This window comes from Bombus vancouverensis, chromosome 3, assembly GCF_051014615.1.
Source record: "Bombus vancouverensis nearcticus chromosome 3, iyBomVanc1_principal, whole genome shotgun sequence".
Lineage (NCBI taxonomy): Eukaryota > Metazoa > Arthropoda > Insecta > Hymenoptera > Apidae > Bombus > Bombus vancouverensis.
Window position 1 is genome coordinate 12,487,034 of NC_134913.1, and position 24,806 is coordinate 12,511,839.

The window sequence follows — 24,806 nt, forward strand, 5'->3', positions numbered from 1 at the left end:
TTTTTTTTACTTATCAATATCTGTTGCGTGTTTTATACACACACACAGATTCTATAAACATAGAATTGAAATTGAAATTATTGTTAATTAATGAATTTATTTTTGCTATTTTTATATGGAAATTTTCATTCATGTTTTCTAATTAAAAGGTTAATAATAGCAAAAAGTTTATCAGTTCTAAAAGATACTGTGTACATATGTAAATAAGGAAAAGAATGTCTTGTGTTTTGTAATAATTATAACAAAATACTAACAGAAGCACGCCAATGCTATATTTAATGTGTATGTCATTTATTTTCCTCTCTAAAATATTCGATTATTTCTAACATATTTGCATAGTACAAAACGTAAATGACGTGAGAACAGAATTTGATTTAAAAACAAAAATTGAAAAATATTACTAAAACTATAATTTTTAAAGCTAATCTCTTATATTCTCGATGTACACGGTGTCTGAAAATAATTTGTCACGAGCATCGTAGGGTTATTCTATTGTGAAACTCTAGCTCGGTGAAGATTTACGAAAAAGGTAGCGGCAAGGTAGCGGTATTGACTTTGATCTTGAATTTCAAGGTCGAATTTTTGTACTGCATCATATTTCACTCGTTATAAGGATTAACCCTTTGCACTCGAGAGATGATTCTCAGTCGCTATGGCGTTCCGTGTAGCAACTCGAAAGGAGAGTGAGAGGCGACAGTCCCTGTTTATGCTAGATTTCGACCTCTCCAATTGATGAGAACACAGTATTGGTTCGTAAATAGATTCCTTAGCTCTTTATATTGTTTGTTACGAAGTGTAAAGTGTTACACTTTAAGATGGAGATGAAATACTTATGCTCAAATCCTTCCAAAACTATGGTTCTGGTAACGTCTCCGACGTTAGTTCAGATTCGACGATCGTGCCAGAAGTATTATAGTTTTGTAAATCTAGAAGCTCTAAAAAAATGGATTTGGAAATTTCTTTAATTAATTCATATATTCTATAAAAAAGCAAAAGAACGAAAGGCCGCTGAACCACCTGCGATTTATAAAAACTTTAGTAGACCAGTTGAGAGGAGATATTCGACTACCGTGAGATCAAGCTTCAACGTCGGCTGCTAATTGTGATGAAATTCGGTTAAATGGAGAGCTCCATGTAATTTTAAAAAAGGATTGTAAGGTGTGTTCTTACGGAAACAAAGCAGAAAAAGACACGAAACAACTTATTATTGCGATACTTTTGCCGATAAGCCAAGGATGCATCTTGACACATGTTTTGTAAATTATCGTAAAAAAAATACAGAAAAAGTATTAAAAAATGATATGTTTAAAGATGTAAATATATATAGATTATTAAAATATAATGTTTTTTAAGTTAATTTTTGTATAAAATCATTTTATATTACCTACAAGACACTCGTCACATACGTGCAAAATCACCTCGAGTTGATGCTATGCTCGACCGAAAAGGCCGTCGAGTGCAAAGGCTCAAAGAAACTATGGATCGCAAATCATCTTCTCAGTCCTCTTGGAAAAAAATGTTAAAGTTTTATAAATTTTCGAATTCACATTGTTTGTAATGTACTTATATTTTGAAATCAGATGCATTAATCTATTACATTAGAATTACAGATTAATCTATAACAAAAAGAAGCAAGAGTCGAAAGTATGAACCAGAGACGGTTTACGAATATTTGCAACGCAACAGTGACCTTCGCTGCGATCATGTTTTGCTTAGAATCGATGCCACGATATAGTAAGGCAATATGATTCCCCCTCCAAGCAATGTCTTTTTCTTACCGGCCTGCGTTATGTCAGACACTTTACAAAATCGACAGCTATATATCAGATATATATTGGGTATAACAGATAATTACAAATAAAGTGAATTCTAAAGTTAATTAACATCTTTTTTTAAGAGAACGGTCGAATGCGACCCATGGTTCCTTTAAGACTTTCGATCCTCGCGATATAGTATAGAATAGAAGTATAGAATATGATGCAATTAAAGAATGACCCTGAATTTCAAGGTCCAGGTCAATTTTACAGCTACTTTTTTGTAGATCTTCACTGATCCAGTGGTGTAGAATGCTATGATGCACGTAATAAATATTTTCTTAAACAAATAGTACGTGTTGTAGCATTTAATATACGTACATTAAATATCCATAAATATGTAATTAGAAAATAGTGTATTGATTCAATAAGATTACTTACCATTACACATATTTTATCTTTTTTGTGAAATACACGTATATTTATAATAATTTTTTGTGATAATTGAGTCATGATGAAATATTATATAATTACAATACACATTTTCTTCAAACGATATAAATTACTAATTTTAAGCAAATGGAAATATATATTGTTATTCAGTTGGAAAATAATAATACTGTATTTTTCAAGAAACAAACTTACCAATATTCCACATTGTTATGACACCTTAATCTGTTCTTTTGTTACAAAATAAAGTAAACAATGAAAACAAATATAAAATACAATGCATGTTTATTGTTACAAATAAGACGGAGGAATGTACAACAAATAAAAAAGAAATATTTCATTTTTCATATTCACTATGTGAACATGGATTACATTAAATTTTATTTTTAAATCATTTTGTGTATAGTAAAACCATTAGGATTCAAATAGGGCTCCAACGTCCCTGTATAGATCATACAGAATAGCACAAATAATGTAATTCAACAGAAATTATTGGGGATACTGTTTCCAATGTTTAATTTTTGTACTGAGCAACATGAAACTGTAATACTATTATATTTAGTTTTTCAATCCTATTACAAAAGAAAAAAGATTGCCTCAATTCATTGTATTGTTTTTAATGTGTATTGTACGCCTATATTCTCAGAATCCCTCAAAACTAACATAAAAAGCATAAATAAACGGCAATATATTTTAGTTCATCGTTACATTGTTTTTTAATTCATCAACAAATTTTAGTCTACAAAGTTCAATTACATCTCCTATAAAACTTTATCGAATTTAATATAAATACTAGAATACAATACCCTTATCGAATTACAGGTACTCAGGCTATTTACAATAATGAATATCAAAATACATTTTTAACAGTTTTTCCCCTATGATATACAATATGTGCAATCACAGTAACAACATGATGAAAAAGTTCTTATTATTCCAATTTAAAAATCGCAATTTCAATGTTAAAAGTGCCACGTGTTCGTAAAAGACTATTTCCAACAATCTGTGGCACGACATCGATGATTCGATTACGTATTATATTTAACGAAAATAATCTCGTTAAATTATATTTTTCTCTTTTGCACAGGTCCCCTGACATGTGATAGATTTTAATAAGTAAAACTGCAGAAAATAAAATGGGTATGTATATACTCGTTAAAGTGTATAAATATAATGATTCTCAAACCTGTGAAAGGAAGTTATAGTTCTTATTTGGTTAGATTAAATATATACTAGTTATATTTTATAAATCGAACGAATGAATTAATTATTCTCTCTCTAGTTCTTCTGTTATCATAAGTTTGGCAGATTCTACTATGAAAATCCAGTGTTTGTCATATTACATTTCTTATTGCGCTGTCGATGGAGGTACGGGAGGGTCGCCGTTTGAATCCTAAAAAAGAAGTTGTATAAATATTACGATAAAAATCTAAAGTAAAATAAAAACAGAGTTAATTATACTGCAAGTAATGTGCCACTTACGCGTTCGTTATCTCGATCTTTAGCTGTGTTGTTGGTTAATTGACGAAAAGAGTTTGGTCTAAGAACATACATAAGAACAGCGAATCCAATAATTAACAAAGTGGTCATGAAAAAGTTTGAGGACGACGAAGTATCGCGTGGTCCTGGCACTAGAAAATAAATGACGAAGATTATGAATTATGTCGATTCACAAAATTTACATTAACTTCACTAGTAAAATATAGAAAAAATACTTACATCGCGACATGCTAAAGCATTCATTATCCGTGCAATAATTTTGATTTTGTCGCAACTGAAATGAAAAAATATTGACGAAGGTCTATAAACATGACTAGGGAAATATTTTTTAGTTATTTTGATAATATGCATCTTACATACTATTTTTACCAGGTTTTTATCTACTTGTTCATATTTATTTATGTTAAGTAACGTTTGCGAAATAATCAGTAAAACAAACTCGTAAAACTTATCGCTTATCGCGACAAATTCTTACAAATCGGACAAAAATAATGTATTCGCTATTACGTACAGGAAACACACCTTACCTTAACCAACGTTGCATTCATTTATATGCTATATTGCGAATTTACTGATTGTTGTAAATAAGTCGGATAAAAATGTTATAAAACATACACATCGTAATAATAAAAGCAAACGATGATGATATAATTTTTCTTGTATATAGCTTAAGAAACTTATGGACATATGTAATACCTTTTTTTACTGTACGATCTTGGAATTTTTATGTCTTAGTCTTTCCATCATTTTGTTTTGACAATCAAACACATCTTTGATATGTTAAGAAAAATTTTTATGTAAAACTATATTGATAATGATCGTTTATGTTTTCTTAAAATTTAAGAAATTTTTTAACAATAGAAAAACACGCTTGGATCGGCGATGACCCAAAAGACGTAAGAATTAAAAATAATTAAATTAAAAGTAATAACGAAAATTACAGTCAATCATTGCCACTTACGATCAAAAGCAGACGCTGCATAGCAAATTCGCTCCACATATATTCGCACATATCAAATCCCTCGTCAGCCATTGCAGTATCTGTACTTCAAATCAAAGCAAGGGTTAATTATCATGTATTAAACTCCAAGTCTAGAATTACACGTTATTATAATCCATATTAATAATTAGGCTATATAATCATATTATGCAGTTATAATAACTATTCTAAAGCATCGTGTGTACAATATACTTTATCATTCGAATAATGAGTTCGCAATACACATATTACATATTCGCAATATACGTATGTAACTGACCATTACCATTCTCACCACTCCTTGCAAGTTCCAGCCTTATAAGCAGTGTTTTATTTGATTTACAGTAGATTGAGACCTAACCTGGTCAATTATCGGGGAAGATAAATTTTTAATATCCAAAGTATTTCTTTTCTTCATAAAATGCGAGTAAAATATGAAGTTAACAATACCTTCCTATAATAATACACCCAAGACTTATTCCACGTAGATTGGGTTAAGCTATAATAAGTACAAGTCAATAATCTTTTAAATGATGAAAATACTTTCTTTTTATAAAACATATATAAATAAATTTAAACTAATTTCTTTGGCAGATTTTGAACATTTTAACATCGTAAAGACATTAAATTTCTAAAATTTGTTCTTATATTGTAAAAGGAAAGAAAATAATAAAAATTCAAAGTCACTAAACTGCATAATTACCATACTAGGAACTTATTGCGTGGGTGTATTATCCTACAGAAACATGTAAAGTATTTGCACCTTACTTCCACTTAATGAAAAGGAGAGATATTCTGAGTGTTAGAGATATAAATATCTATCCAGATAATTGACTAAATAAGATTTCGACCTATGATCAATTAATAAAACAAAAAAAAGCACTACTTACAAAACTGGAACTATAAAAATATAAAAAGTTGAAACTTAAGGAATGGTAGGGATAATAGCGGTCAATTAACAAAATAACAGGCCAGTTAATAACACAATACGTATATTACGAAACTCACCACCAATCCATAATTACCAATAAATCCACATATTCAGCAAGACTATTTTTAACATATATTATAATATGTCCATGTATTACAATATAATATATATAATGTATGTTGGCTATTCATGCCGTATATTAATTTTGTACTAAATATATGTTTGCAATAAATACTATATATATATATTTTGTAACTTATATATATATTTTCCTTTTGTTTTCAAAATTTACCAAGATAATTACGATTGTCGTATTTTATTAAACGGCCAAGAAATTCTCAAAATGTTTTATACACATACGATATAGGTACCATGAAAATGTTCTATGGTAAATATTCAAACACTTTCATGAGCCATTCTATATCAATTCTATGTAACATTATTATTTAGTTTTTGTGTTTTGCATTGTGTTTATATCATAATATATGTATATATATCTGAATAACCGTTGTAAATGAACTCATTTAGATGGCGATTATCAGAAACGAAAGGAAATACTCTAAATCGCGCGCGTGAAATCGTATCTTATACTATGTCACTTATAAGGTGGAATTATTCAATGTAATTTCGTCCCACGATAATGCTACAGTTTACAAATGAAATAAGTAAAGAAAGAAAATGTAAAAATATTACAATCATTGTTGTATGAAAATTATCACTAAGTTATCGTAATATTAGATTAATATTAGATTATTACATATAATAGCGCCGTTTTCTCCGTTTTTATAATAAATATAAAAATAAAACAAATTTGTTTGTACTCAATACATTTCTGCGAGATTTATTTTAAGGCATTTTACATCCATTTATCCATTTATTTATATCTTCGAATTTTGATGTCCCAATCTTATTCTCTCATTATCGACAAACGGAAAAACGATTAATATATTAAGAAAAATTTCAAGAGAAGAAAAACGTGGTTTATTTTATTAATAACTAGACTGCGAATTAGTATGTACTTATGGTAAATTTAAAGATGTTAAAATGTACAAAATGCACATAATATGCAAAAATATAGAAAATGTTCAAAGTAAAATTCTTGTTACAAGATTTAATGGGTAATATTATGGTGGTTATGGTTATTAAAATTTCTAATTCAAATTTCTTGCATATGTTGACAAAACACTGTATGAAACTCGGCGCATTTCAGCGTGTGATTTTATTTATACAAATGACACGTGGAATGTGCCTCTGTTGTTGCTATGTATATGTTTATCAAACCTCTTTCTGTCATTCTTTTTTTCAGCATTTTAATTGTCGAATAGATTTTACACAAATACTAGAATTAGGTACATCTTGAAAAATATAATATTAAAAATGATAGATTAAATGAATATGTAGAAGAATATTTATATTCGATGTATAGAATAATTTTTACAGAGAATAGTACAAATTAAAGAAAAAGTACAAATGGAATATGATGAAAAAAATTTAACGTACAATGATCAAACAATTATCGAACAAAATAATGACTGTTTAACAACTGACAGTTCAACAGCTTGCTCATAGTCCATTAATATTAGCGTCAAATGAAGACAAAAAAAGTACATCAAACAAATAACGATCGTGAAGGAAAAAATGATAAAACCCTTACATACCTTAGTCGCTTTAGCAAAATAAGTATAATGCGAATAACCTTCGCGATAAAGTAGAATTTAACACTGTATAAAAAATAAGGACGTGCATATATTTACATCCAATACGTGTCAGCCATTACACTCGTCTTGTTGTATCTCTAATGTCTCAGTCGAGTACTGACGAATACCCAAGCTGAACTTTCATTGGTGCATTTTATGGTTGTGTGTCGTACAGTGTGAGTTGGAATTTAACAATTGGTTGTCTGTATCGAATAATTGCATGTTGCATAACAAATAACTTTCGAGAATTTTAAATAAATTATGTTTTCTAAATATTATATTTTAAACATTACATTATAATTTCATTTTGCACACGATACGCATATTTGGTTATTTATAGAAAACAATGAAAACAATTTGTATTTTATTTAACACTCTATATTTTGTATACATTTTATGTACATGTTAAAGACGTGTAAAATAAAAAAAAAGTATAATTGTATACAAATAATTACATATTGTGTATATACATATATTAGATTTTTATTAATTAAAAGAAAATGGAAAGTAACGAAATACAATAGATAGATTTGGCCTTTTATTGCAAGGAACTTCACAAATGTAAATAGATATTTTGATTATAATATTTAATTTATTCTAATTATATGTATATCAACATTATCCTTACTCTAAGTCTTGAATCTGAAACATAATAATTATATAATATATAATATAGAAATAATACATTAAAAGTACTAATTGAATAATAGTATTGCGCACCTCTTGAACCTTTTGCATTTCTTGCGTTAATAAATTATCCAATATTTCTTGAAGTCTTTGCCTCAATTTAACATTTTCAATGTTGGCTATTGCAAGCTCTTGTTGTTGCCTTCTTTGACGCAGTTCAGCTAATTCGGCGTGTAAAGTCGCCAGACGTGTTTGCAATGAATCTACAATATTTAAAAACGAATTGTTTGTTCATATACACATTTGTAATACAAATTTAATACATATGTAAATATAACAATACCTTTTAATGCTGAAACACAAGGTAATTCTGAAAAATTATCTGAAATGATATATTCTGAATGGAATTGTTCAACTTTAGGTACTTTTGATATAGATGTATCCTCTGTTTTTTCTACGTCTGTTTCCATATTATTGTCACTTTGGAACATTTCTTTGCTGAATACTGTGCAAAGTCTATTATTTGCTTCAATATTGTTAGGCCTCTCTGAATATGCAGCTTGCATAGAATTAGAGTCTGATACTCTACTGTCTGCAGAAAGTCGACTATTCTCATCCAATTCCATTACATTTATATTTGCTTCCTCATCATCTTCCTCACTATCACTTACAGGTTCGCCAAATATATCATGTTCCGCTATACAATATAAACAATAATATTTTATTTATCTTATATCATAATTGTTGTATTTCTGCTTATATCCTACCAACTTACCAACATCAAAACTTTGAGATGTATTGCCATTGATACTTTCTCTCTTAGTTTTCACTGTACCAGATGACGACACTTTGCTCGGTTTTGATTGATCTTCATCTTCACATATCACCTCCCACTTAACATTAACTGCATCATTATCCACTCTTAACAAACGTTTAACTTCTTTCTCAATTTCTGGAGCTTCCACATATTTCTTCTTCAAGGTTTTTCTAAATCTTCTACGTCTTACATTTTTAGTAGGTGGAGTTATACCATGTGGCCACAGAAATTTTTTATCTACTTTATTAGGATCTTTTTTCTTTTGCCTAACTGGAGACTCTTCATCCGTGGTAGTATGATCATCTTCTTCTTTGCAAATTAACATCTATGAACATTAAAATATAATGAATTATGATAGAAATAAAAATTATATACGTGAACAATATAAAACTGATTACAAATAACTTTACCTGACATATATCAGCAGTTTTATAGAAACTCTTGTTATCAATAGTTTTTAAAGATTCTACAATCGTTGGTAAATCAACAACCTAGAGTTAGAATTTCCTTTAGAGTTTCCTTTATTACTTTTTCGTATTATTATATTTATATATAAATAAAAGAAAACCTATTGCAATTTTACCTTCCCATGAAGAAGCCAATGATCGAATCTAGCCTCACCATAACGCATATCATTTTCCAGTTTTATACTTAATCTATCTTTTAAAGACAATCCATTCCGTAGTGTTTCTCGTAAAACTCGCGCCGGTTCCTTAAAAAAATTAAAACATTTGTTATAGTTATACAAAATTTCATATTATTCGCTTTACTATTTTAAATGACTGAGATTAAATATTAAAATGAACTCACTGGTGGTAAACGCAAAATAAATTGACTTTCCAATTCTACTTGAGGCTCACAATTTTTTTGGAAATCTGTATTTGGATGACGACTCATATTCCTTCAAAATTAAAGTACTGTAACTTATAATAAGTCTTTCTAGAATATTTTATAAATAAATCGAAACTATATTCTGTCCAATTCACAAGTGACTGTGATCTGTACTCCAACTGCACGATCATATAAACATATCTCGACGTCGATACTCAAATACCGAAGCCTGCCGAAGCCAAGGGAAAACTGGAAATTGAATAGTGAAAAAATCAACATGGACGAAAAGAAGGTTTCCGTTTTGCGCATGCCTGACATGCTATGCATGTTCATACAGAGATAAAGACACTACTCATTTGTGTCTGTCTCGCAGAACGAGAACTTCGTTGTCTTCCATTTTGATCTTTCACAACTCAATTTTCGGACGGTTTCCCCTAACAAGTGTCGATACTTGTTTATATGATCATGGTGTGTCAGTTAATCGAGTCAGAAAAATAAACATAACTAGTCACGTTACACTACACTATACTCTGTCTAGCGCATGGACATATTCCTATGTTTATGATTCAACGAGACAAGACAGTAAACGTAAACAAAAAAACGTGATTGCAACCGCAGCAATCACGAAGAGATTATGGATGGACTATAAGTATTGGCTTTTAATTGCGAACGAATTATGATATAAAGGGATAACTATATTACTACAGAAAATGTTTAGATTGAGCTGTTTGATACATTTGTTTAAATGAAATAGATATATTTGCTTAATTTATATCATCCGTGATTTATATTAATATTACATCTTCCTGTGGTTTTCTCATATAAGGGTTATGTTCGTAAAACTAGTTTCCTATTTTATACCTCAGAATCGTGAATCCCCGAGCCTATTTTCCCTAGTAATTTTATTTAACTCTGCTTACTCGGTTCTTTGGATAGAGATAGAGATACATACTAAAACTAGAACTGCTCGAATGTTCAAAATTTGTATTTTTTCATAGAAATTTTATCAATTTGTATTAATGCACTTTTAGATATTTGAATGATTTTTTAATAAAAGATATGGGTAGAAGCTTATTTCTCTTGCATTGTATATTTTTTCATGCACCTTTCATTTTGATTCCTTTAGTACAAGTTTTATATCTTAGTCATTGGTACTTTTAATGTTAAACAAAATGTAAAAAACTAGTTTTTTTTATTATGTCTAATTTCCAACAACATTATCTTTATTATAAATAAATAAAATAAATAATATAATGATAATATATATATTAATAATATATTAAAGTGATATATAAAAATAATGCTAATAAATATAATGAAATATAATAAATATAAATAATATAGTGATTACATATAAAGAATTGAATATAAATAAAGTAAGGTACACAAGAAATATATCTCTGAAATAATTCATTCAATTTATTAAATTATCTTCTATACATACGGATAAAAGGTTCTTATTTATTATGACTCAGTTATATGACGTAATGATAGCCGCTGTCCGGTTTGTTTAATGTAAAAGAATATATAGATAGCGTTTCTTTTAGATTGCGCTTAGTGTTGTTTTGAAGACGAATTAGATTTAAGTGTGTTCTTTAGATATTTCAGTTATAATTCACACCTTACACAATTATATCATATTTTATACAAAATCAGTTTCTATATTGCACATTTTTACTTGTGCAACGTAATATGTGAAGATACGCATGGGCATCAATAAATTCCGGTAAATAATTTGCAAAAAAATTCTTCATATAAGTTTCTGACAAACAATTGACACAATCAATCTATTCACAACACCGAGCAAGATGTTTCTTTCACTATTTTTTTCGGACGATATCGATGATACGTGTATGTATATATTTATTGCAAACTATTCACAATTTCTATCCATAAAAGCATTATTTTTAAAATTTTATTGATTTATATCATACACGACAAGAAAATATTTATCGTATGATTTTCGTGCGATTATTTAGTCCTATTATATATTTCATTCATTGAATAATGATTTTATTGATTGAATAATGAATTCAATTGGAGATCGTATTAACGTACTTAATTGTTTCGTTACTCTACGAATACAGTGGTTCATGAAAGTACTTGAACACTTACTATAGAAAAATTTAAAGTTTATATTATATATGTTATATAAAATATTTTGAAACATTAGCACTGTAATGAAATGCGACTATCCTGATTATATTAATCAGATTTGGAATTAATCTTAAAATGTATATGGAAGCTATACGAGATATTTATTGCAGGCATATGTATATTTAGTAAAAGACTAAAATTATAGCATGAATAGCTACCTTAAACATACATATGTACATATGATACATATAATGAGTGTTAAAAGTGGTTGTACTGAATATTTGGGTTTATTAATATAATGAAACTTGATTGGATATTAATACATAATATAATGGATTATTTAAATATTTTTGTGATCTTTGTGAAATATATACTTATACTAAATATACCTATTATAATTCCTATACCTATACAGATGCTGCAGAAAATATTTGTACATCACTGTATTTATTATAGCTTTATATACTAATTAATTAGGTATTACGATATTAAATTTCATATCATTCAATAGTATTTTTATATGACCATGAAAATTTAATACTATGAAAATGAAATATAGGACCTGGTAAAAAGATGCTTTATTGGAAAATAATAAAGGCAAATATTTTTTGTTTGTACATTTTCAGATTTGTCTCAAATTTTATAAATATAATCATGATAGTCATTTACACTCTGTATAGTGCAAATGAAATTTTAAAATGTTTTATATAACACACGTAATATATTCGTAAAAGTTTTTATAAATGTTCCAATGCTGAGTAACTGTAGATCGTGTGTGTCGTTCCTGGGAGCAATTTTCGTTCGTTAAAATGTTTACGCTTTATTGAATCTGCATCAATAATAAGGCATATAATAGCGACGTTTTATGCGTCGTACATCTTCATTCTGAATAACTTACTAGGCCCATATGTTTATAGTTAAGCTATAACAGTAAGTGATCAATGGAACATCGGACTTTGCGCTCGCGCCGTCGTACTTCACTCGTCGGTGTATGTATATTCCCTTTTCCTTGCTTCGAATGTTTCTACCTAAATCACTAAAAAAGTCAGTTAATTTTGAAATCGTAATTGAAATTTTAATTCTGTATATAATGGTGAATATGTAATATTCATGTCGTCGTCTTTTACACTTTGATACACTTCTATAAGTGTAATTAATCATTATCTGTTATAACATATATAAGTATTGACTGGACAAACAATTGTTCGAAATCAGGTAAGTTGTGATTACTTTATTTAATACCTTTTTCAGATATTCATTTTGTAAATAATTTATTTTAATAGTAATATTATTTCTATAACTTTAGATGTATGATGTTATAATGAATGGGATATCTAACACATTTCAGGCATATTATTCAGAATTTTTGCTTTGTTATTCTTGTTGGAGTAATTGCTATTCGTTATAGTGCTTATTTTGCAAAGAAATGCATCACTTAAAGTTGCATAGTTATTTAATTATCATTACATAGCATTTTATAATGACATACATTATGTACTGTGACCATTATTACGATCTATACCATTCTTTTAATCTTGAAAATTACTTGATAATAGTTGGTGTACCTATAATCATTCTTCATTTTGCAATATTCACTTTTATTTTTTGTTTTTGTTATTGTTATTGTTGTTATATATGAATATTTTTATATTACACTCCACTGTAAAATTATATAGTAAGATCATGTATGTTTTTGATGTAATAGATCCATCATGATTTCCCAACCAATTGTGGTACCTGGAGGTGAACATCGAACATCACAATCAGAAACCCACTCTATGTCTGTTGGAAGTACATCTGATTGCTTTAAGACCATGACACCGCCGAATGTAAGCAGATCACTTAGTAACCGTAAGTATCATATAAATATTATAACATTTATATTGTTAAAAGATATTTTAAAAGTCATTTTTATACTCTTAAGAGCAAATGTACCATGAAAGGGAAAGTTATGGATGGATAATAGATGAATATAAATATCAATTTACTTGTATATATAATTATATATTATGTATGTGGGAATTACATATTTATAGCAAAGAAATACAAACTATAGAACAACTTTCTTTTATTATAATTTAGGTAATGATTAGTTTTTAGTGATTTAAATGAATAGTTTTGCCTTGATACATATACATATACTATTTTTACTATATTATATTATACTTTTTTTTATTACTAACATATATTTGTAATTTGTTATATTTTTTCAAGAAGTAAGTTTTGAAATTATGTATGTATATCTATATTAGTGGCTATATTGTCTATATAATTTTAGTGGCTAAGGATATTATTTTAATAATTTATTGAGTATTATTTGAAATGAATATAGCAATTATCATTTAAAGGTGTTAGTGACAGTGGATATGGTACATTACCAAGTAAGCTAGGTAGGCTTATTAATATATAATGTGTGCATATAGTAGCAAGCCTCAGTATTAGAATCATAAAGATAAATTAGTAGATGTGTGTATACACATATGTATAATATTCTATTTTCAGATTACACATATTATTAGCATTCTCTCATTTCCAATAACTTATTGCATCATCATTTTATGTTATCAAATAAACTATAAATAAAATTTACAATACACAAATTAACTTCACTTATTGTTTAAATATGACCTCCTTTAACATTATCACATTAAACAAAAGGATAACTTGTATTATTAGAACTATTAAAACGCCATGCTATTGAATGTATAAGATTAACATAATACATTCATGCTGTTAGCACATTTTTCACTTTTTAGTATGTCATAGTATATTATATAACATGAACATTTATTCATAAGTTTATATAAGGAATATTATATGTAAGCTAGAAAATAATGTTCTTCGTGTCTTCAAAAGTTCTGATGCATGAACCAATTTTATGTTACTCAGTGTAGTATAATAGATGCATGTGTTAGTATTAAAAATTTATTATTATTCCTGTCTTATAGTTTTCAATAGTATGTAAACAATATTTTTATTTAGAGACATATTTCTCAATTTTTAGAACATATATAACGTAATGTACATTGTGACAACAATATGTAACTTGTTGTGCATGTAACCTTTTCTGGTGCATTTATGGACCTTTGCATGTTGTAATAGATGTATACATTTTATTTAGTACTAAAGTTTCTTTGCTTTTGCAATTTAATAAATTTAATTAAAATTTGGAGCTACATTTTATATAATTATGTTTACTGCAAATTCTGTCTTTAAAATTTAATGTTATTAGCAATTCATAACTAGCGTTGCTGAAATGGATTTATACTTTAGAATGTGATATGATGTAATTTAATCTTAGTATCTTTATTGTTAAGTAGCTTATAGCTCAAAAATTTTTAGAGTTTGTGATTTTAAAGGATAGATATTTATATAAGATTGAAAAATACATATTTACATGAAACAGTTGTAAAAATATTGATAAATAGTAATTGTAATTGTGAACAAAACTAAATATATAGAACCAGTGGATCAACAACTTCGACGAAGCAGTGTTCAAGTTCAATCTGCAACATTACCTAAACTTCCATCAACAGAGTCCCTATCAACAAGTGTAAATTTTGCAACTGCTGCACCTCCACTATCTCCAGGTATAAACACAAAGCTATGTTAATATCATAATGGACAATTATTCGAAATTTGTCAGGTGCTTTTTTGACTTTTGTGTAAATTATTACTATTTCTTGTACAAGTAGTTGATTAGCTGTAAAGAACTGCATATTTTTTATTTCTTGTTTGGCTTATATTTTCCTTTCATACTATGCATATTATTATTCAGATTTTTAAGCTCTGAAATGTAATTTTTGTATATTGTATAATCTTCTTTGGCTGATAAATTATTAAATATGTATATTAAATAAATTACTATTATGAATATAAGTTTTAAATAAATAATATTTCTGTATAATAATTACATATAAAACTTATAGTTTATAAGTATTACATAAGTCTAACTTATGCCTAAGATAAATACAATCAAATTTTGTTAAATGTGATCTTTAACACAGATAAAAAAAAATGTGATTAAAAGGTCTAATACGAAGATGCTAACTGCATAATGCGTTATGTTAATGAAGCTATTATATGAAATAATTTTATTTGTATAACATACTGTACTCTGTAATAAATAAGGAACTGTAAACTATTCTTTTTCCAGTTCTATAAATTTTTCAATGAAACTTGTGAACTTTTTTATAGAACAATGAGTTTTTATTTCTGTATTATTGGAATTCTATTTGCCAAGCTTGTTATGTGAATGTTTTAAGTTTTATTGTTTTTAAGGCTTCCGGTTTTAATTAATTGTAAATAAAAAGAAGTTATATTAAAATTACTAGAGTGATAATCATAATATTTTATATAATTCATTAAATCATTTATCAACTTTTAGTAAATATTATCGTTTGCATATTTTCCTCATTTTAAAAAACATATCTAATATGAAAATTAAAAAAATATTCATAAAAGTTATTAAAGATTTTAGTTCATAATTGTATTTAATAATTTATTTATATATAACATACATTGTTTTAAATCATATAATTCACATACTAAAATTATGATAAATATAGATATATTCTAAATAAGAACTGTTTAATATTTTTGTTTGTAACTATTTTTGGACATTAATATTTATTGCTAAGTTAGTATTTAATGAATGTAACTGTATTTTTATGTTGTTATAATATCAGTGTTAAATTAATATTTAAAAAAATAATTTGTGAATAATTTAATTGTTATAGGTTTAACAACTACAATGGGAGAAACAAATCAAAAAACAGATAACGCATCTGATAAGGTATAAAATATTTAATGCACCGTTTTAAGACATTGAAAAGGTATTTATATTTTATTTTTGTATAATTTTTAGTCTTTAGATTCTTGTAAGTTAACAAGAAAAGAATCATATAAGGCTCAAAGAAAGAATTACCGGATGGAGAAGAAAAGAGTTGCCAATGAACTCTTAAGTTCGTTTAAAGATCCAACTGTTATTGTTATGAGCGATTGGCTTAAAGTTCGTGGTACATTAAAGAGTTGGACAAAATTGTGGTGCATCCTGAAGCCTGGTTTACTATTGCTATACAAAAGTCCAAAAACAAAAGTGCTCATTTATATTACTTTTAAATAAAGTATTTATTTGCTTCATATATAATTATATTCATATACCTATTACAGAGTAATCACTGGGTGGGAACGGTTTTACTTAATACATGTCAAGTAATAGAACGTCCAAGCAAGAAAGATGGATTTTGTTTTAAATTGTTTCATCCCTTGGAACAGTCAATATGGGCTCCAAGAGGCCCAGAAAAAGAAGCTATTGGTAAATAATGAATTTTCTACAAATGAAAAAATATATTTCTACTTAATCATTTTTATAGGTGCGGTTGTACAACCTTTGCCAACATCTTATTTAATATTTAGAGCACCTTCACAGGCAGCTGGTAAATGTTGGTTGGATGCACTTGAATTATCTTTACGTTGTTCATCTTTAATAGTACGCTCAACAAGTGCATTACCGCGTGCTTTACCACATGATACTACAACAACTCATGAAACTCAGTGGAGTGAAGCAGATTATGAAAAACACTTTGATGAACATGGTAGGTATAACAGAACAATATTTTTTATAACGTATCAAGATGTATGTTATATTACATAAAATGTTAACTTTTATTCTACTATTCCTTTTCTTTTAAGAAATTTACTTGATATAAGAAGTAACATTTCTCTTTTATACATTAATACATTACAATTGACTTTAGTACAAGGACAGCACTCAGAAAAATACTTAATTAAGCTTCATTCATGGAAGTTATTGGTACTAATTATGTTGTTATTGTCATTCCTTTCCTGACTTTTGTCACCTTAAACACTTGCTTTAATATCCACAGTATGCTTGTCTAATTATGCTCCTCAATCACCTACAACACCTCAAAGACGTTTGTTATCATGTCCTCAGCCTTTAACACCTTCTATGTCAAATAATCCTAAAAGTGTTTGTCCTTCACCAACTCCAATGTTTCAGCAGTTATATCATGCAGTAGCATATTGGGAGAAACAATTTTGCGATAAATCTCCACCTGTCGCTGCAGATACAGATATTATTTTGTCTTCGAATACTGTAGACATGTTAGGTGATGGAGATACTTATCCCCATTTTGAATCTTCTATCTCCAAGCCTATTACGTCTTGCACTCGACGCATGACTGTTCCTTCTGTACATGTCCTGGAGTATGATACTCCAACAGTAGTAACGCTAGATCCTATGCACTCCTCACATATAGACCTGGACGACATTAGCCAGCCAGAGAACGGAGTAGCAGCTGATGCAGAAATTAGTGCATCAGACAGTGAATCTGAAGGGTCAGCTAAAGAAGATCAACAAGAAACAATTAACGAAACTCTATATGTTGCGAATGAGCAAGAAGTCCTTGGAGCGGTAAAATAAATTATATTGTATTAAGTCTTATCCATAATTGATACTAGAGTTTTTATATTTGTGTTTGATACAGGCTGGAGAAGTAGTTACAGAATTACAGGAAGAACAAAAATCTTTAATATGGTTCTTGATGAAACAAGTTCGACCAGGCATGGATTTATCAAAAGTAGTCTTGCCGACTTTTATTTTAGAACCTCGTTCGTTCCTAGAAAAACTGGCTGATTCTTATTACCATGCAGATTTATTGTCCCAGTAAGTATAAATTTGTAGATTTTGAGAAATATTTGAATAAAATTATTATATATATATGCTTTGTTTCTTGTTCTTACAGAGCAGTAGTGGAAGATGATGCATTTACACGTATGAAAGGTGTTGTTAAATGGTATTTATCTGGATTTTATAAAAAACCTCAGGGTTTGAAGAAACCATACAACCCGCTTTTGGGTGAAACTTTCCGCTGTTATTGGCAGCATTCTAATGGTTCAAGGACTTTCTATATTGCTGAACAGGTGTACAATTATTAAAATTTTTTAATTTTTTATAATTATATGTACTTGCTCCATCTTTATTACTACTACATACTTATACGAAACATTTCAATGTTAATAGTTATCTCATCATCCACCTATATCGGGCTTCTATGTTACAAATCGACAAGATGGATTTACTATTAGTGCTACAATTATTGCTAAATCTAAATTTTATGGTAAATATATATATTTTTTCGTTAAAAAAAGTGAAACGTTTTGCTAAGACAGTCATTATATGAAAATATACATTCCATTTTTCAGGAAATTCAACATCAGCAGTTTTAGATGGTGTTGCAATACTGACAATGTTGCCCAGAGGAGAAGATTATACAATGACGATACCTTACGCCCATTGTAAAGGTATTCTTATGGGAACATTATCTATGGAATTAGGTGGGAAAGTTCATATAAATTGTGAAAAGACAGGTTATCATACTGAACTAGAATTCAAACTCAAGGTAATATGGAATGTTACATAAACTTAAAATAATAGTCATAAAATTAATTATATGTGTTTGTGTGATTACTCATTCAATAGCCATTTCTTGGAGGTGCAGAACAAATGAATCAAGTTACAGGAGGAATACGTCTAGGAAAAGAAACTCTTGCTATTATATCAGGCTATTGGGATGGTCAAATATTAATTACAGATAAAAGAACTGGGGTATGTTGCTTATTTAGGATTCTATACACAGTAATTAATGGTTAAATTAAACTATGTCAACTAATCTTGCAGCAAGAAAGTGTGTTTTTCAATCCTACTCCAGAAATACGTAAAAAGAGATTGAAAAAGTACACTGTACCTCTAGAACATCAAGGTCCATGGGAAAGTGAGAAATTATGGTACGATGTTACTCAGGCAATTAATGGCGATGATCAAGTTGCTGCTACTGACGCAAAAACTCAATTGGAAGAAGCACAAAGAGAGCGTGCTAAAGAACGAAAACTTAAAGGACAGGAATGGATTCCTAAGCATTTTGTTCAGGTATTAAATAATAATAAAAGAAACTGCTTTCATAAGCTCCTATTTTTATTCTGAACAATATAATTTTTTTAATATTATCAGGATATTATAACGGGTAACTGGGTTTATCGACATGCGGATGTTCGACCATGGGATCCTAGAAATGATGTTGTACAATATGAACAAGATTACATAGTGCGTACGAAAACTAGACACAAAACACCAATTATGCGTACTGGAAGTATCGTATCAACTGAACCACAGACACAGGTATAGGAATTAAATAATGTAAATAATACTTTTATTTTGTAAATAAACAAATGTTTGATGAAAACAAAATAATTTATTAGTTTTATTGATGATTACTAATTATAATACAATTGTAATAATCATTCAAATCAAGATTTTGATTATTTATATCAATTATGCTCTGAAAAAACAAAAAATAATCGTGAACTATAAATACATTTTCTTTTTTTCATTTTTTCAAAACGAAATAACTAATTTAAAAGTTTATCACTCATGTTTCAGGTTCCACTTCTTCAAGCTGAGTCACGTTCTTCGCTTTCTGTATTAAAATCTTCCAAAAGACAGTTGTCTAATAATTTACCATTAACAGAGACCGCTCATGATTCTGGGAGTTCCTCTGCAGAGGTACACTCAGATTCTAGTCAGTCAGTAGGTAAAAGAAAACGTTCTACAGCTAGGTAAGTTTTTCTATTATTTCTCGATTATAGAATGACGACTAACAATACTTTCCTTAATTTTAAACATGGAAATATTTTTTAAGGATAATGGATCTTATAAAGGACATAGAAAGACAAATGTTAGAACATAGTGATAGACTTAATCATATAAAACACATATTAGAACAACTTGCTATAATACAAAGAGAACAAGTTTATCAACACCATAGTATAAATATGTTGAAAAGCTTCATTGATACGATTCTTGTTATTATAATAGTTTTCTCTGTACAATACTTTGTAAAAATATGGACCGATGAACCTAGCGGAGGTTGAAGAGTATGATAACAGAATCGTAGTATAAATTGTATATATTATTTATCTTCTCTCAATTCGGATCATCAGCTTTTGCGTCAGGAACAAGCTTTGAAAAGAAAAATCTTAAAATTTGAAGTACCTAATTTACACGTGTTTTTATGGGAGATAATAAAACACGCCGTTTTTAATAGAATACCGCTAAATGGATAGAGTAAAATAATTTAGAACTATTAAAGATATACTTATTCAGGTAATCGTAGTGCAATGTTATTTTATTTATAGCTTTTGGATAGTTTAATTTTTGATTTGTAGGATGGTACGTTATGGCTATATAAATGTAAGCTACATTCTCTAGTGATTAATATAACACTTATAGTTTTTGTTAAACGCTCCTCACGCCAGCAATGAACTATACAAGGTAAAAGGAATTTTTTTGAGCTTATCAATAGTAATATTTTGAGCTTATATATAATATTTTATGTGCTAATGCACAAGAAAATAATTATATATTTATTCAGAAATTTTAATGATGTTGTAGTATTTACTGCAGGCGCTCAATAGTAAAATGTATCGATGATAATAATAAGATAATTGTAAAGATATAACGACATATATTATTATAAATTTTATTATCTTGGAATTATGGCGACTATAAAATAGGAAAAGCTAATTGCAGTTTAAAGTAATATATAGAATTAATTTTATAGTGCATCAGTATTATTATTTTGATTAATACAATGAAATTCCTAATAAAATAAGTATCAAATATTAAAATTGTGCACATGATATGAAACAAGAGTTACATCCAAATTTTTGCTACATAACTTAAATCATGAATTTATTTTGTGTCATTTGCATCTTCCTGTTAATAAACATATTATGATGCATTTAATATTAGAGCAATACTATGCTTTTATATTTAGAATGAGTTTTATTGATGATTGTTTTATACTTATATAATTTAAAGCATATTTCTAAATATGTTTACAAATGATTGAAAAGTTCTTGTAATTTTATTAGACATACTTAAATGTTTACTTTAAAAATAAAGATGAACTTGAAATAAAGATGAAAGAATATATTTAGTAAAATAAAAACAATTTAGACCACAGTAATGCCATTGTTGAAATATCAATTTGTGATGGATAATTTTTTAATTTAACAATATATCATATAAAATTAAAAATATTGACAATATACATACACTTCTCGTCAAAAAGATAGTCCAGGTGTGCTATCTTTAATTTTTAAAGTTTTTCGTCTGTAACGCATAATATCGAAACATTATGAGCTCAGAATATGCGGTTCGTTGAAAATAATTAAAAATATTATAAGATTTATTCTGAGCTCATAATGTTTTGATATTATATTATATTACAGACGAGAAACTTTACACGCGTCATTGAGAAATTAAAGATAGCACACCTGGGTTATCTTTTTGGCGAGAAGTGCATATAATAAATACATTAATAATTCTGTATCAGTTCAAAGCTTCGAATTGACTTTTTAGCTAAGTATAACAAAATAAAACTTTTAAATGGTAGTCAATGTCCTTGTTTATGAAAAAATTACATAAAAATAAAATTTAATTGATGTTTTAATATCTTTACTTTAATTAATATGTAGTGTACATACTTCAATAAAACAAAAGACAGATAAACCTTTGTATAAATAATAATTCATTTATTATTAGTATAAATTAATTTCGTTTATAAAAATAAATTATAAATAATATGATCTATAAAATTTCAATACCATCCTTTACTAATTTTTTATATATATAGAAATTATTTTTCTATAGTAAATATGTATAAATATTTTTTAACTGTTACTACATGTTTAGTGCAATTTAAATGAATGAGTAAAATATTCCTTAATTATTAACATTTTTATTTACGTAAAAATTATGAGAAAAATTATATTCAAATTAATGTCCTGTTGCATGAGTTTTCAGCCACTTAAAGCACTACAATAAAAGGAAATCATTAATCAAAGTTTGTATCTTGAGTGAGTAAGATATAATAATAACAAATAGCTGTTTGAAAAAATACAAGAAAAAATACAAAATACAAATACTATTTATTAGTATTTGTAAACTGTAAACTTGGTACTATATGAACAAAGATGTCATGTTTTATGCTTGTTTAATTTGTTTTAACATGCTTTACAATATAATAAGTAAAAATTGTTAAAATTCGTTAAATACGTTAAAATTCAAAAGTGATCTTGAGTTCAATATAAAAAAATTTGTTTTCATTATTATACAAAATTTCAGAAATGTCTATTATTGTTAAATGTTGTTCACTTAACACAGATAAATTTTGGTTATTAACTCTTTTATTCAAACAGCTGAAAAATCATAAATTATGAGAACATGCTGTATATTTCATATTTCTTAGAGCACTGCAATTAGCTGTAAAATTTATTTTTGTCGTGTAAATTCACATACCCATTAAATGTTGAATCTGATTTAAATTTATTTAGTCGGTATTTATAAAAGACAGAATGATCGATATTCAAGTATGGCTTTAAAATCTACACCATACTTTGCACAAAAGTTCGTAATTGTTTCCTATTTTTATTGTTTAACTTTCTATATAATACAATCCTTTATAATAATTGAGTGATTTTTGATATCTCAAAGCAAAAATGTTAAAAGTAAACTAAGAAGTATAAGTATTGTTAAATACATAAGCACCTTCTAATAATCTTTTATGATATTTATTATGTCGTGAAATGCTTTCCGTAGTAGAGTACCTGATATTTTTATATTGTAACTTATTTAAGTTCAAAAGATTATAAATATTAATTCGTTGTGATAGTTCGATGTGTAGTGTTAAGATTATCAAAACACGAAAGAAGCTATCGTGGAGTAATTAATAATATTCTTATGTTATAAATTCAGACATATAAACTTTATATGTATAAAGAATTATATATATATATATATATATATATATATATATATATATATAATAATTAAAAATATATACTACTTTAGGTTTCTTAATGTATGCATACATATGTATCTTTTTAAATATTTGCATCATTTTGATTTATTGTTTGTATTAAGAATAAATCGATATTGTAAGTAATATATAATATAATAATAAATAAAGAACATACTAAAAGACAAAATACAAAAATAACATTTACAAAACAATCTGTTTAATATTTGTAAGAAAACACCAAGGAAACACAACGTGAAAACGTTCAGCTTTTTTATTATGACGTAACTTATAAAAATGCGGATAATATAAAGTTGCCTTTTATGAGTACTTATAAATCTTAATATCTACTATAATAATTTTTAATCTTTCAAGTAATAATGTGCCGGAATAGACAAAATTATCAAAAAAAGAAAAACAAATATTTTTGGTTCATATAAAATGAATCTTCATAACGATTACTCTTCTAAATCACGTGAGATTATTCTTCACAGTATCTTTTATCGATTCTAAATTTTTTTTATTTCATTGAATTGAACATTCATCATTTTGTTTATGTAAAAATCAATTAGGTGGTCATATTTCCATAACACCACAGATGATACTTGCAGCGATAAAAAGACTTCACTTACGTAAAGTTTATGTTCCATCGAATCTCATTAGCGAATATTTACGTGGTTCCTATCCAGTTGAAAATAATGTAAGAATGTTCACCGAAGAATTAAAGAGAAAATTGGATTGTGCTGTACGTGTTGGATTAATATTAAAACATGGAGAGGATTTGTATTATTTACCTACTCTAAGGCAAAAAGCAAATGCACTTAAAACAGCGTTCACTGCATTTTGGGAGATATATAAAAACGTAATTATAAATATATCATTATGCGTCCTACAAATTTTATTCAAAATTAAACTATTTTTTAAATTCATATTTATAAATTTGTATTATATCGTCCTTAATTTAAAAAATTTCTAATATTTCTTTCAGTATCCTAAATTCCGTATCTCAAAAGCTAGGAATCAGAACAAAAATCATTTTACATTAAAGGAACGAACTAAAAACAGGAAATATTCCAAAAATAATGACGACCATAGTAAATAAAGACATAATGAATTTTAAATGAAACCTTATTATATAGTAGTAATAGTAACCTTCTGATCATAAAGGGAACTCGGTTTGCATTATTTTTCCTAGTGCCTTGCATTTTTATTTAATTATTTAAATACACATTCATACACTC

The 24,806-nt window shown here is 27.4% G+C and overlaps 4 protein-coding genes across 14 annotated transcripts; 2 read left to right on the plus strand and 2 right to left on the minus strand.

The window, feature by feature from the left end:
- Window positions 1-2,472: 2,472 nt before the first annotated feature.
- Window positions 2,473-7,433, minus strand: LOC117154281 (small integral membrane protein 14). Of its 3 annotated transcripts, XM_076617223.1 has the most exons (6): window positions 5,134-5,259; window positions 4,970-5,039; window positions 4,666-4,745; window positions 3,924-3,978; window positions 3,687-3,835; window positions 2,473-3,597 (listed from the first exon to the last, which is right to left on the minus strand). In XM_076617223.1, the coding sequence occupies exons 1-6, from the start codon at window positions 5,242-5,244 to the stop codon at window positions 3,553-3,555; spliced, it is 510 nt and encodes a 169-aa protein (XP_076473338.1). In that variant the 5' UTR covers window positions 5,245-5,259; the 3' UTR covers window positions 2,473-3,552. The 3 variants fall into 3 exon arrangements, with proteins under 3 accessions (XP_076473338.1, XP_033185053.1, XP_076473339.1); XM_033329162.2 differs by lacking the exons at window positions 4,970-5,039; window positions 5,134-5,259 and adding an exon at window positions 7,273-7,433; XM_076617224.1 differs by lacking the exons at window positions 4,970-5,039; window positions 5,134-5,259 and adding an exon at window positions 7,273-7,429 and having other exon boundaries at window positions 4,666-4,750.
- A 403-nt stretch (window positions 7,434-7,836) lies between these two features.
- Taf7 (TATA-box binding protein associated factor 7) lies at window positions 7,837-10,091 on the minus strand. Its single transcript, XM_033328715.2, has 7 exons — window positions 9,566-10,091; window positions 9,339-9,467; window positions 9,166-9,246; window positions 8,714-9,080; window positions 8,282-8,635; window positions 8,032-8,201; window positions 7,837-7,953 (listed from the first exon to the last, which is right to left on the minus strand). The coding sequence occupies exons 1-7, from the start codon at window positions 9,650-9,652 to the stop codon at window positions 7,936-7,938; spliced, it is 1,206 nt and encodes a 401-aa protein (XP_033184606.1). The 5' UTR covers window positions 9,653-10,091; the 3' UTR covers window positions 7,837-7,935.
- A 1,034-nt stretch (window positions 10,092-11,125) lies between these two features.
- Orp8 (Oxysterol-binding protein-related protein 8) lies at window positions 11,126-21,223 on the plus strand. 9 transcript variants are annotated; one of them, XM_076617274.1, is made up of 19 exons: window positions 11,127-11,312; window positions 12,601-12,898; window positions 13,389-13,534; window positions 14,032-14,073; window positions 15,145-15,273; window positions 16,423-16,478; window positions 16,551-16,781; window positions 16,856-17,000; window positions 17,059-17,280; window positions 17,965-18,119; window positions 18,193-18,371; window positions 18,451-18,628; window positions 18,729-18,825; window positions 18,911-19,107; window positions 19,188-19,313; window positions 19,386-19,634; window positions 19,716-19,883; window positions 20,145-20,320; window positions 20,404-21,223. In XM_076617274.1, exons 3-19 carry the CDS (start codon window positions 13,396-13,398, stop codon window positions 20,633-20,635), a joined length of 2,721 nt encoding a protein of 906 aa, XP_076473389.1. In that variant the 5' UTR covers window positions 11,127-11,312; window positions 12,601-12,898; window positions 13,389-13,395; the 3' UTR covers window positions 20,636-21,223. The 9 variants fall into 9 exon arrangements, with proteins under 9 accessions (XP_033185171.1, XP_076473389.1, XP_076473387.1 ...); XM_076617272.1 differs by having other exon boundaries at window positions 12,601-12,672; XM_076617273.1 differs by lacking the exon at window positions 11,127-11,312 and adding an exon at window positions 11,419-11,437 and having other exon boundaries at window positions 12,601-12,672.
- A 241-nt stretch (window positions 21,224-21,464) lies between these two features.
- LOC117154346 (uncharacterized) lies at window positions 21,465-24,736 on the plus strand. The gene is made up of 2 exons (XM_076617288.1): window positions 21,465-24,427; window positions 24,554-24,736. Exons 1-2 carry the CDS (start codon window positions 24,164-24,166, stop codon window positions 24,665-24,667), a joined length of 378 nt encoding a protein of 125 aa, XP_076473403.1. The 5' UTR covers window positions 21,465-24,163; the 3' UTR covers window positions 24,668-24,736.
- Window positions 24,737-24,806: the final 70 nt, after the last annotated feature.

Excerpts from the sequence above, each read along its gene's own strand:
- Taf7 (XM_033328715.2), bottom strand. The coding sequence starts at position 9,652 with ATGAGTCGTCATCCAAATACAGATTTCCAAAAAAATTGTGAGCCTCAA. Across the intron at positions 9,468-9,565 it reads TTATTTTGCGTTTACCACCA|GAACCGGCGCGAGTTTTACG; the intron begins GTGAGTTCATTT and ends AATTTTTTTAAG. Across the intron at positions 8,636-8,713 it reads ATCTCAAAGTTTTGATGTTG|CGGAACATGATATATTTGGC; the intron begins GTAAGTTGGTAG and ends TATATTGTATAG.
- Orp8 (XM_033329280.2), top strand. The coding sequence starts at position 11,293 with ATGGGCATCAATAAATTCCG. Across the intron at positions 13,535-14,031 it reads AAGCAGATCACTTAGTAACC|GTGTTAGTGACAGTGGATAT; the intron begins GTAAGTATCATA and ends TATCATTTAAAG. Across the intron at positions 14,074-15,144 it reads TACATTACCAAGTAAGCTAG|AACCAGTGGATCAACAACTT; the intron begins GTAGGCTTATTA and ends CTAAATATATAG.
- LOC117154281 (XM_076617223.1), bottom strand. The coding sequence starts at position 5,244 with ATGTTTTATAAAAAGAAAGTATTTTCATCATTTAAAAGATTATTGACT. Across the intron at positions 5,040-5,133 it reads GGGTGTATTATTATAGGAAG|GTCTCAATCTACTGTAAATC; the intron begins GTATTGTTAACT and ends TGACCAGGTTAG. Across the intron at positions 3,979-4,665 it reads TGCAGCGTCTGCTTTTGATC|TTGCGACAAAATCAAAATTA; the intron begins GTAAGTGGCAAT and ends TTTTCATTTCAG.
- LOC117154346 (XM_076617288.1), top strand. The coding sequence starts at position 24,164 with ATGATACTTGCAGCGATAAAAAGACTTCACTTACGTAAAGTTTATGTT. Across the intron at positions 24,428-24,553 it reads TTTGGGAGATATATAAAAAC|TATCCTAAATTCCGTATCTC; the intron begins GTAATTATAAAT and ends TATTTCTTTCAG.